Below are 12,524 nucleotides of genomic sequence, written 5' to 3' on the forward strand. Positions count from 1 at the left end.
TGACTCCAAGATGAACATGAGCCGCCAATGCCAGACCGCAGCTAGCAAGGCCAACCGCAACTTGTTGTGCATCCAAAGATGCATGTCAAGCCGGTCCAGAGAGGTGATGCTCCCCCTCTACGCGACATTGGTCTGACCTCAATTGGAGTATTGCATCCAGTTCTGGGAGCCGCACTTTAAGAAGGATGTGGCCTGCCTTGAGAGGGTTCAGAGGAGGGCCACCCGCTTGGTTGGAGGACAGTAGGGCAGGCCCTACAAGGAGAGGCTGAGGGACCTAAACCTGTTCAGCCTCAGCAAGCGGAGGCTGAGCAGGGATTTGTCAGCTGCCTACAAACTCGTTAGGGGATATCAGCAGCAAATAGGAAGGGCCCTATTCCCCCCAGCAGCACCTGGGGTGACCAGGAACAATGGCCAGAAGCTGCTGGAGAATAGATTCAGGTTAGAGATTAGGAGGCACTATTTCACTGTCAGAGTAGCTAGGATCTGGAACCAACTTCCTAGGGAAGTGGTCCTCGCTCCTACCTTGGGTAAATTCAAAAAGAGGTTGGATGAACACCTATCTGGGGTTGTGTGATCCCAGCATGTGCTCCAACCAGTGGCGGAGGGTTAGACTAGATGATCTATTCAGGTCCCTTCTGACCCCTAACTACTATGAAACAGTCTCCCTTTTCATTTAAAGGTGTGATTTTCTCTCTCTCTTTTTTTTTTTTACTAAAATAATTATACCCATACAAACCTTGTCATGGATGCAGTTACACAAAGGGCATTTCACATATATAGTTTTTGCCTCCTATCCGTACAGCTATGCTGGCATGCATAAATGTTATGCTGGTATAATGACATTATACTATTCTGTGCTGGTCACACCTCATACATACAGAACATGTGTATACACATGGAAAGCATAAAGAAAACAGTTTGACTGAGGGATGCTGAAATGGTATTCATTCTGAAAGCCAAAACAGAAGATCGAGCAAAGAATCTTTTAAATTCTTAAACCTAGTTTCAGCAATGAACCTTTCTGTGGCCTGGGATTTCCTGAATCAGTTGACTGATCTGTGTAACACAGGAGATTCCCTTGCTCATTATATTGCATAGGATCCTACTACTGTACCCTTGTTCTTCCACATCCTGTATTATTTTTGTCTCCATTTTTTGTGATGCTTCATATGCTTATCCTACAAGTCCTTTGCAGCATTCTGCATGCAACTGGCAAATGGGACCTTGACTGGGATCTGTTGGAAAAGGACAAAAATAACAATAACAATAGTAATAATGTTATTAAGTTGTGCTAGTCAGAATCTAGATCCATGATAAAGGAAAACCTATTTAAAAACAAATGTCTTCAGTCAGTAGTCTGAATCTGAGAGGAAAAATAACCCCACTTAGGACTTGGAGAGCTGAAAGCTTTCATTCTTGCACAAAAAGCAGGGATAGTGCCTGTGAGCTATTTTTAAACCCACATCATGTATCCTTCAAGCTACACAACATAGTTGTGTTACAATTTAATAAAGTGAGCTGAACTATGTCAACCATGCATGATTTACATTTTCCTTTTACTTAAACTATGTTTCAAACCCTTTTCCAGATTACACATACAGAGACTATCAAGAATATCATCCAAGGTATGTTGGAGTTCACTTTGATTTAGGAAGGGTGATAGAGAGTGGTAGGTTGCTGGGGATGGAGTTGAAGGGACGGCATACCATTGGTCTTATATTTGTCTACAAAGAAACATCTACTTCTTGCAGATGATGGGCTCCTTTTAAAGGAAACAGGGAAAAATTACATCACTTAAATACAGGAAAATACTTCACTCATTTTATAAAAGAAGGGTGGGATTTAATAACTTGTGATATCAGACTAAATGGGCATTTATTATTGCTTAACTACAAAGAGAGTGAAAAGGAGATCTCAGAATTCTGCCTTGATGGTCTAAAAAATCATGACTTCCCCATATCTAAGGATTCATATTTAGATGGCAGATAGAGCAGGACCAGGTCATACGCCATGCCCAATCTGGCTGCTCCAGATCACATGCTAGAATGCAGACCAAGTCTGTGGGTCAGTCCAGCCCGTGGACTGACCCCATACCACTCATCTGGCCCACAGTACCAGATGAATTTGACACCCTTAATGTAAAGCATCTAACCCATTGTTTTAGGGCATGCTTTCACACAAACACTGGAGGATGTCAGATGATTTGTAATGTTGGTTAGGGACTACAGTTGCTATTTTTATTTTTTTGTTTTCTGATCCTGCTTTGCCTTTTATGCTTTTAGCATTTTGTGTTTCGAGGGGTGTTATTACTGCTTACAAATACATTGGGGCAATAGGTGAATGCACATAATGAGAAGAGATATTGTAGCTAAAGAAGAATATTGGCACAAGAACAAATAGGTATAATCATTTAGGCTGGAATTTAGAAATACTCTAACCACCAGAACTGTGGATCATCTGAAACAGCCTTCTAGTAATAGTAGCAGAGCAAAATATCTAAATGGTAAAGCTGGAGCTCCATAAGTTTATGAAAAAGGATATGGTATAAGATACGATTATTGGCAGTAACACGACTGGACAGTGACCCAGGAGATCCCTTCCAGACACATGTCCTAGAAATGTTGGATAATATTGATACCATGCTTGGCTCCGACATGGCTCTTACAGATATTAAATTCTCCAAGGTATGCCCCAAAGATATAGTTAACTCACAGAACTGTGAGCTGCCCCTCTAAAAATAATTAAAAAAATCAATACTCATTTTCTCTCTCACACTGCTTCCCCCATGTATTAAAATTATCATCTTTTCTAAGACAGGTACAATCTTATTTCTATCTATGTGTAAAGTGCTTAAAACAACAAAACCTTAACCTCTGTTAAGGCTTCTAGGCACTATTGCATTATAGGTGACAAAAATCAAGTTCAGTATGTGCAGCATCAGCAGGAACTAGTTATTTCTTATTCCTCATTGCAGTGACGATGACTATTACACTGAAGAATGCCCAGTTTATGGCAACCTCAATCAAGAGATCCTAGGTAAGACTTGTCTTAATCCTGAGAAATTGTTATGTAGAAATAATATTTTACTGGATAGTATTACTAGAACAACTGCATGATTGGGATATACTTAGATAGTTTTCAAATGCATTGCATTCAGAACTGAAACTAATTTAAAATCTTGAACTATGTTGCTCCAGTTGCTTCTAGTTGTTCATTTTAAAATGAAGCTTATCAGATTTACCACATTTATTACCCTAACTGTGATATGGTACATTGGAACCAGGACAGTGAATAACGATTTTGGAGAATGAAAACTGAGTTTGGTAAATAGTTTTACTTATAGTATCTCAACAAACACGTGAGGGCTTGTCTACAGGAAGGGGGGGAGTGCTGTTTAATGTACAGTGCAGTGCTATACTCATGCATAAGGCTGTCTGGACACACTTCTTTTCATGTAAACAGCTTTATTTGTTTTAGCTTAATTAGGTTTGGAACATGTTTAAAATGAACTGAACTAAGCAGCTCAAACTGAAATAAGACTGTCCACATGGATTTCAACTGATTCAACTAAACCACTTCCAATTTGTATATCAACATGTCCTTAAGCAATGAGAAAAGGAGGAATCCATTTTTACCAGTGCCTAAAGAGGTACTAAGAGAGGAAATAACTTGACCCAAGTTTGCACTAAATTACTGTCAGAATCAAAAGTTGAATCTAATTACTCCGACTCCTAGCAACTTCCAACACTGACTGACCAACCTGTCCAGGTTGGGTCCCTGAGCAGCCTCGCTTAGCTTGGGAGAACTGATAGGTCATGTTGCTAAAAGCACTGTCAAGATCAGTGGTGCTCCACCTTCAGCCCTGCAGACCAGATGAGTGACATGGAGCCAGTTTGTGGGCCAGATCCTGTGGGTGGGGTTGGTCTGCAGGCTGGATCCAGCATAGGGTTGACATGTAGTGTCAGTCTACAGGTGTGATCTGGCTTGCTAGTATGGCCTCACATGTGGGATTTGGTGTTGGAGTGACCCCACACACCAGCATGGTTTCCAGACCCATGGGGAATCTCTAAGCTGGATTTGGCCCACAGGCCAGAGGTAAACACCTCTGGTCAAGACTGTTCATGTTTTAAAAGTTATCCTAAAATTAAAAAAAACAACTTGCTGGACAGCCAAAATTGTTGTCCCGTTCGACAATCACAAGAATAAATAGACCCATGTATAGGAAGAAAATGAAATTAAGTCTGGATTTCCTGTCCTTTTTCCTCTTTTCCCAAAGGAGGGCAGAGTGAGCATTTAATTTTGAATTTTCATTTCCACTAATGTAGATGTGGGAGATGCAGTTCTATCCTGGAGCGTTTCTGCTTATCTTTTCATCATAGACAGTATCTTATTAACATTAAGAAATATTTTTCCTTTTTTAATAAGCCTTGGAGGAATGTTGCTATGAACAGATGACGGCTCAGCCCCAGAGACCCTCTACTGGGTTACAGGTATCCTTATTTCTACCTTTCCGCTTAGCCTTCATCATCAATAAACACATTTTGTCTCCAACTCCTTTTATGGGTCCATTAGTAGCGGTCAGCCCCAGCCTCTTCTGCAGTGAAGAGTGGGAAAGTTACACTGCCTTCAGTTCCAGTTCAGCCAAGCACTTAACAGTGTACTTGGTGATTTTGCCTAATCCATGCATTAATGAGGAAATTTGATCATTGCAAGCACCCAAAGAGTAAACGCAAGTCATAAGAATACAGCTCTAAGCAAACCGTGGGTTTAATGACATGGATTCTAGAGGGGTTAACAGGGAATTTGCTCCATTGTGTCAAAAATATCAGCTTAGCCACTAACAAGTAATGACCTACTGAAATCACAATTTTGAGGAAAACATGAAAGCTGGCTTTGCCTGTGGAAGTGGGCAATGTCTGCAAAATCTGCAGAAAACAAAAACAGCTTACTGAAAATAAAATGCTGGCTCCCCAGTTGGAGCCAGCAGTCCTCATGGTGCTGTGGCCCAGCTGTGCAGCCTGCCAGAGGGGAAGTTATGATGGATGCCAGCATACAGGGGATCCCAAGATGGCTGCCTCCCCCGCCCCTCACTGCTGATTGGCTATGAGGGCTGCCTATCATAGAGCTCTGCGCCTCTCCTCCAATCAGCAGTGGGGGTGGGGCCACAATGCAGACAGACCTCAGCCAATCAGAAGTAAGGTGTGGGGCCATATGGGCAGCTTTTGCAGCCAATCAGCAGCAAGGGGCAGGGCCCCGGGGACATCTTGGTCAGGGGCATGGCGGGGGTGGGGACAGCCACGATAAGCCCTTGAAAATGATAGCAAGCCCCACAGTTGGCCAATGAAATTGGCCAGCCGCCTCCGAGTTGAGCCAACCCCTACTAACAAGTGAAGTTACATATTAAAATATGTTGAAGGTATTTTAGGATTTTGGCTACTAATCATGTATACTGTGCTCATCAGATAATTTCTAAATACATTATGTATTTAAAAAAATAAGATGTGGCAGGATAAGAGAATCCTTGGTTTTGGGGCAAAAGGTACTTACCTATTATTGAAAATTAAGTAATGACCTAATAAATGAGGTGCTAAAATCTGAGTCACCAGCATGGCATTGCTTGCTGTAGACTTCTGCTTTCAAAATAAAATACATAAGCTGGGAGTTAGAAATATACTGGGAAAATCTAAATGAATACTTGACTGATTGTGGTGTGGCAGACCTAAGCCATATGCCCTGCAATTTACAATGTCTGGACCATAGTATAGTCATTACCATGACTGCACTCTAAACCTGCACAAAAGCTTAAAGGGTGTAGTTGTTCAGCCAAGGATTAATACTTTACAAATATTACTAAACACAATGTTTCTCCTCTTAGGTGCAACCTGAAAATCAGATGTGCTACGCATCTCTGGATCACAGCATTAAGGGAAAACACAGAAAACCTAGGAAAAAAAAAGCTCCGATAGAAGAGGAGGAAGACAGGACATCTAAAAGCAGCACATTGGCTTCTAAAGCTAGCATTTATCTCAATAGTGAGCAACTAGCTGCTGAAAACACGGAAACAGAAGCCATTCATGATGACCCCATCAGATTATTTGGTTTGATTCATAAAGCAAAGGAGAAAACATTTGAAGGGGATTCATGACCCAGCTGAGTCATCATGCCAAATAAAGGGTCTTCTGCCTGGTCATGCAACAGGAAGATGCTGCATAAATAAGGATTAAAAACCTGGTAAATTAATGCACCAATCAATGGTACAAATGGATGTCACAAGCAACTGCAGACTAATTTAGGCCAGTAAATAGCAGGATGTTAGACCTTGACTGTTAATTCTGAGGCCACCTGAAGAAGAGCTGGACACCCACGTATCCACCCAATTTCCAAGGGAGTTGCAGGAACTGCAAACCTCTCAGAATCTGGCCCCAATTAGCTGTTGCAATGTGTTGTTATGCTATTAGGTTAGATTCAGTCCTTTTATTTTACCCCTTTTTCTGAAATGAAATAAAAAAGCCCCACTCAGTCCTCTGCAGTATACTAGCAGGTTCTGACTGTTATTCTTTAGTTTCATAAATAATTCTGGAATTAGAGGCACTTTAGGATTGGTGTATTTAAGATTGTGGTTGATTGTACAATTAAAAACTTGTTATGCTGTATTTCCCCACTGTGACCTACAGTAACATGTCATTATATTTAAGTTTAGAGAATAATTGCACAACTTCAGTTCATTTAATTCAGTACTTAAACATCCAGAAAAACTTAACAATTCCCTTACATGTACTTTTGGTTTCCTTTTGGTGACCTTTTCCAGAATGAATCTCCCTCCTTACTCTTCTATTAATGTAACATTTTAATCGGCTCTTTGTAAAGAAAATGGCAAATGATCCAGAAAAACAAACCTCCTAGGGAAGATTTATTCCCATAATTTTCTATTTGATTCTACTGGGCATGTCTACACAAGATGCTAAATACGCAATAGACTAATTTTACCACACATTACCATCACTAAGAAGGCATGTGTCGGTACTACTGCGCAGTAGTGCCAGTTACTGCTCATTGAGTTAGTACCTGTTATAATAGGTACTAAACTTAATGTGCAGTAACTATGGCACATTAATGCACATGTAGGCATGCCCCCTGACTTTTACATTGATGCTTTTAAAGCTATTTCAGGAAAGTAGAAAGGCCCTTTTATTTCCAACAGGATTCATATGGTGCATGCACCATATTTGGACTTTTGTCATGCTAAAAGGTGTTTAGGGAAGGGTCTTGTTCTTTTTTTAATATATGAAACATTTTGGGTTTGTGTAAATATTAATAGTAATAATAGGTCATGGTTGTAATGGTGCCACCTTTTGGTACAGGAGCTCTTCACATGCAAAACAAACAGAATATGAATTGTTATATTCTGAAAATATTAAGTATTACTTGAATGTGTCTGCATCTTTCTTACAATGAAAGTCTCCAAAAGAATAGCTAATATGAAGGAACCAGAAAAAAAAAAATACTAGTAGTGAACTGAAAATGTATTTTGCACATTGTGATAAAAACCAATCTGAGATTTCAAAAAATAAGAAGATAAGCTTGAACTGAAATATGGGAACGCTAAAGGAGGAAATTTATCTTACCCATATCAAATCTGAAGGAAGTATTTATAGCTTAGTTACTACAGTAGATCAAAGAACACAACATCTATCAACAAACTCTTGCTTAACTTTACACACCAGAAGCGCGCGCGCGCACACACACACACACATACACACACACACACACACACACACACACAGACACACACACACTGCTTCAATTTAGGGCTGATCAAACCCCCGTGTTGTGTGCACACCCCACTTACTTACCTGCCTCTCTGGTGGACGGGGAAGCAAGTTGTTGGCAGGTGGAGTGGTCTCTGGGCTGTGTGGGGGGTAAGTGCTTCCCCCTGCAGCAGCGGCAGCCCCCGCCCCAGGCAGCACCTGTACGCAGGCACCCGGCTCGGGTGGTTTGCTGTGGTAGTTTGCTGCGCCAAGTCATTTAAGGAGCGTTACGCCACTGAATTTCCTAAAGCAGCTGGAATTAATGCGCAATATGCCACTGAGGTGTGAAAACACTGACACCATTAAAGCAGTGCAAAAGCATTTAGCCTGCTTTAAAGTGTTGTGCACACCACCCACTTGTTTCGTTTACAGACGGCCAAGCATTTCTGCTGCTCCTATTTTTATTTACAGTGGCAGCGTCTATACAAGATGCTACTACACAGTCACTTAATAAGTTGTTGTAATTGAAATGTATTTAGTATGTAAGTATTAAATAAATGCAGTAACCTGAGTTACTGCACAGTACCGCCAGTGAACAGACACTTTTTTTGTGATGTTACTGAGCAGTAGCCTAATAATATTGTGCAGCAGCGTTGTGACACAGTTTTTGCCATGTGACGCTACTGCGCAGTAATATTGGGCTACTGAGCAGTCAGCGTCTTGTGTAGACATGCCCAGTGGATCAAAGACAAGGGATAGAGTATTTTAAATTACAACAGCTTATGAAGTCAGTGGTGGAAGTCAAAAGTGGCCAAGGACTACTTTCTGGGTTTCTCATGCTGCTTGTACTGGGCACATGGACTTTGCATTCAACCTCCCGCTTTCACAGTGGAAATCCCAAATTTCTGGTAATCTCATGGGTTACTAAAGCCTCAAAACAAAACATGTTTAATTCCCATTAACATCAATAGAATATATACAAATGCTTAAAGCTAACCTCGTATCTAAGTGTCTTGCTTATCTGGGAGTATTGTAACTTTGCTCCCTCAGTATTGTTAGTCTTAATTTAATCTTTTATGGATTGATAATACCTCATACCAGCTAGGAAAACTTGCCATCTTTTCCTAGTCATTTGATGATGGAAGCAAACATGGAAACTTTGGCAGATTCTATTTCTATGTTTGGCCACAGCTTTGATTAAATGGTCTAAAGGTTATCATCATAGGATAAGTAATTTTATCCTATGATGATTTTTAGGATATTTTAGGATAAACAACATTAAATGACCACATCAGCTATTTCTGGAGATTTCTACTGGTCCTAATATATGGATATTTTTCCCCTTCAGCAGTAAGGAGATCTTTTTAAGGAAATAATTCTTCAGCTCTGTAGCCTTGGCTTAAATTTTTATATAGACTGAACCTTTTGTCCTTAGCCTACAAGTCAGTGAAAACCATAGATCTGACCTAGCAACAACCTTTTTGGAGGTGGTTTTCAGGTGATTGCAGAACTCTGAAAAGGAGAATATTCTTTTTTTGCTCCCTCTTCAGCAAACTTCCTAGGGGATCCCATGTGACTGTGTACATGATAAGTGTGTGTTGTATAAATGCCATGTTAAAGAGTAATTTCAGTAAAATTGTTAGTAAACATCTGCATAGCCTAAAATTCTGTTTTCAGTAATATACTGAGAAAGTATTTTAAATAAAACCAAGGTAAAAGAAGAGCGTAAAACTGTGATCATATCATAAGCAAGTTGAACATGTATTTACTTTCATATAGCCTGAGACCCTCAAAAGAGTGAAGTGAACCAAGACAAAGCTGGAAGGGGAATTATTATTTTTTTTATTACAAATATCCTCATAAAAGCATTACAAATAATATTATCACTATATATAATCTCTCATAGCTCAAAAGAAACCATAACTATTTATAACTCATCCCCCTAAAAACAAAACAAAATTTTATCTTTTTTCCATATATAATGCAACCTGAACATAACGTTGTTTACATCACATCCCCCCCAAACAAACTAAACAAAGAGCATCTTTCTTCCATATCCCCTGTCACGGCGGGGTCCTATAGGAGGGCCGTGATCTCCTTAAGGCCGTCTCTCCGTGCCAATTCGGCCCAAGGGCACCCTCGATTCTCGCCCGCCACGTCTTTGCTGTTTAGTATATGTTGGGAGGCTGCCTTACGACTCCCTGGGCACGGATAGCTGGGACCTCTGTCCCTGTGTGTTCCCGGACCCCCTGGGGGTCTCCCGGTATGATGGGTGCTCCCCAGGCAGCCTAGCCTTATGGGCTACGCGTGGCTCCTACCAACCTCTAATACCACGCCCCAAGCCTCACTGATGGGATAGACATTGGTGTGTCTCTCTATACGTACACGGCCACCTTCCCTGGGGCCTTCTCTCATAAGGCGCTCCCCTCTTCGGGGGTTCGCCGTGCCCACCTTGGGCTTCCTAAAATGCTGCCCCCTTCTCTGGGGCCTTTTCTAGCGCTGCCCCTCTTCTCTGGGGCCTCCTCTAAAAGTGTTGTCCCACTCAGGGACCCTTGCCCGCTTTGGGACTCTATATCGAGCCTCCGGTCTTTCAGGCCCACCGCGCTGCTTCCCCTTTTCCGGGACGCTGTGCTGCTATCCCCTTTTCCTGGGGTCCACCACAGCACCCTGCCCTTCTCTTGGGTTTTCTGCAGCGCTAGCCGGTTACCGGGCTCGTCATGCCCCTCCTGGGCTCCTCACATATTGCCCCTCTCGGGCTCGTTGTGCCCGCCTTGGGCTTCTTAATAGTGCCGCCCCCTCTTTGGGGCTCACTGTGCCCACGCTGGGCTCCCTAATAAAATCGCCCCTCTCTCTGGGACTTGTTGTGCCCACACTGGGCTTCTCTAGAGTGCGCTCCCCCTTCCTGGGGCTCGCCACGCCCACGCTCGGGCTTCCTAGTACTGCCCCCTCCTGGGGCTCGTTGTGCCCACGCTGGGGCTTCTCAAAACGCCCCTCTCCGGGCTGGGGTCTACACACCCCACAAGTTGCGCCCTTACTGGCGCTAGGGCCCCCACCCCTCTGGGGTCCCTATGAGGTTCAGCCGCTCCTCTCTGAGCTTAGCTGACCCCAGGACTCTGCCCTGCAACTCTCAGGGCCTAGTGCGCCCTCACTGGCGCCAGGGCCCCACTTTACTGTGAGCCCCCTATGAGGCCTCCTCCAACCCCTACAGCCTTGCCCAAACCACCGGTGTAATACACAACAACACAAACATAAACTCGAGCCTCCTGGCTATAACTCAACTCAAAGCTGCCTGGCTATAACTTAACACTGTTCAACTCTGATCGAGCGGTACTTGCTATTAGGCTTCTCTCCTCATCCTAACTACAGGAGCTCCTGCCCCTCTGGCCACTGGCAGGGAACTGCCAGCCTGGCCTTGACTCTAGGCTTTATAGGAGCCAGGCCCTGCCCCCTCAGGATCAGCTGACTGTGCTCATTATCTCTGCTGAGGCTTTTCCCCAGCAGTTCTCCCCTCTCTAGGAGCGAGGTGCGCCGCGACATCCCCCAAAATATGAATGTTTACATCACCCCCCCAACAATTTAAACAACATGCCTCTCTCCCATATATCACACTATGAACCTAGAACTGTTTGCATCACCTCCGCACTCCAAACAATTTGAAAACAACAATCTTTTTCAAATCCAACTTAAAGCTTTTTCTCCACTCCCTTTTTTCAGATAACATCCACCCTCCCACTTCAAATACACAAGCAACCACATAGATTTATACATCAAACATAAAACATCATTATTTTTATCTTACCGGTACATATCTTTATGGAGCCACTCAAACAATGCTTTGTTCATCATTATAAATATAAGGTCGCTCTCAATTATACTAAACCATAAGATCCAGGATAAACCATAATAACCAGAAATAAAACTAAAACTATACACCTTCCCATCAGTCCTTGTCCCATCTCCCACCACCTGTTGCACCAGGTCTCCCTTACATAAACACTTCCCCTCCCTAAAACCTCTTCCTCTGATCTATAAGATACCTCTAACCCAACACTCCCTCTGTTCCTCACCTACTTTGCTACCCCTTCTCCTCCACTCTAAACATCTAACACCATATCTCACATTTGTCCTTCCCCATTTCATGTTCCTTATGGAAACATAAGCCATCATTCCTCCTTTCTCCACCTCTCTTCAATCCCCACCCACTTCCACTCCTTTTTCCTCATATAGTATCGTAGTTCAAGCAGAGCCAACCGTAGACATGCTCTAACTGTGAATTCCAATCCTTTGAGGATCAACAGATTCTGCACCTTCCGCAACACTACTTTTATACACGTAAGCCAGATCCTCATTCTCCACTCCTCTGAACCCTGCTTCACTATCCCATACTTGATCATCACAAAAGTAACCCTTCTACTCCACTTTATCCTCCTTACAAACCTGCACATCCTTAGCCAAAACTCCCTCACAAAATAACATTCCCAAAAAATGTGCACTACCATTTACTCTGCTGCGCATCTCTCCTCTGGAAAAAACATCAATCTTCTCAACCCTCACCTGTGCCGAATTTCTTTAACTGGTAAAACCCTATCTTCCACATCAGTTCTGCATGCTCCCCATTCAACCCTCTATCTGTGATCCCCCTCTAAACCTCCATTGCCCATCCAACTCCTCCATGTCTGTCACTTTATCTTTCCGTCTAATCTCTTTCAACACCTCCCCTTTTTCCTTCAACCCCTCAAAATCCCAACCCCTCCAGCTTTGACACCTTATAAATCC

At 42.6% G+C, this 12,524-nt stretch overlaps 1 protein-coding gene across 1 annotated transcript in view; it reads left to right on the forward strand.

Annotated features, from left to right (window-relative positions):
• LOC102378707 (T-cell receptor-associated transmembrane adapter 1) overlaps positions 1-6,580 on the forward strand; it is a 7,697-nt gene extending 1,117 nt beyond the window's left edge. The window contains exons 2-5 of the mRNA XM_025208071.1: positions 1,589-1,625; positions 2,975-3,036; positions 4,426-4,490; positions 5,876-6,580. Of these exons, the coding sequence (XP_025063856.1) occupies positions 1,589-1,625; positions 2,975-3,036; positions 4,426-4,490; positions 5,876-6,145 (434 nt within the window). The 3' untranslated portion in view covers positions 6,146-6,580. The remainder of the gene's footprint in view (positions 1-1,588; positions 1,626-2,974; positions 3,037-4,425; positions 4,491-5,875) is intronic.
• The last annotated feature ends 5,944 nt before the right edge of the window (positions 6,581-12,524 follow it).

This window comes from Alligator sinensis, unplaced genomic scaffold, assembly GCF_000455745.1.
Source record: "Alligator sinensis unplaced genomic scaffold, ASM45574v1 scaffold1131_1, whole genome shotgun sequence".
Classification (NCBI taxonomy): domain Eukaryota; kingdom Metazoa; phylum Chordata; order Crocodylia; family Alligatoridae; genus Alligator; species Alligator sinensis.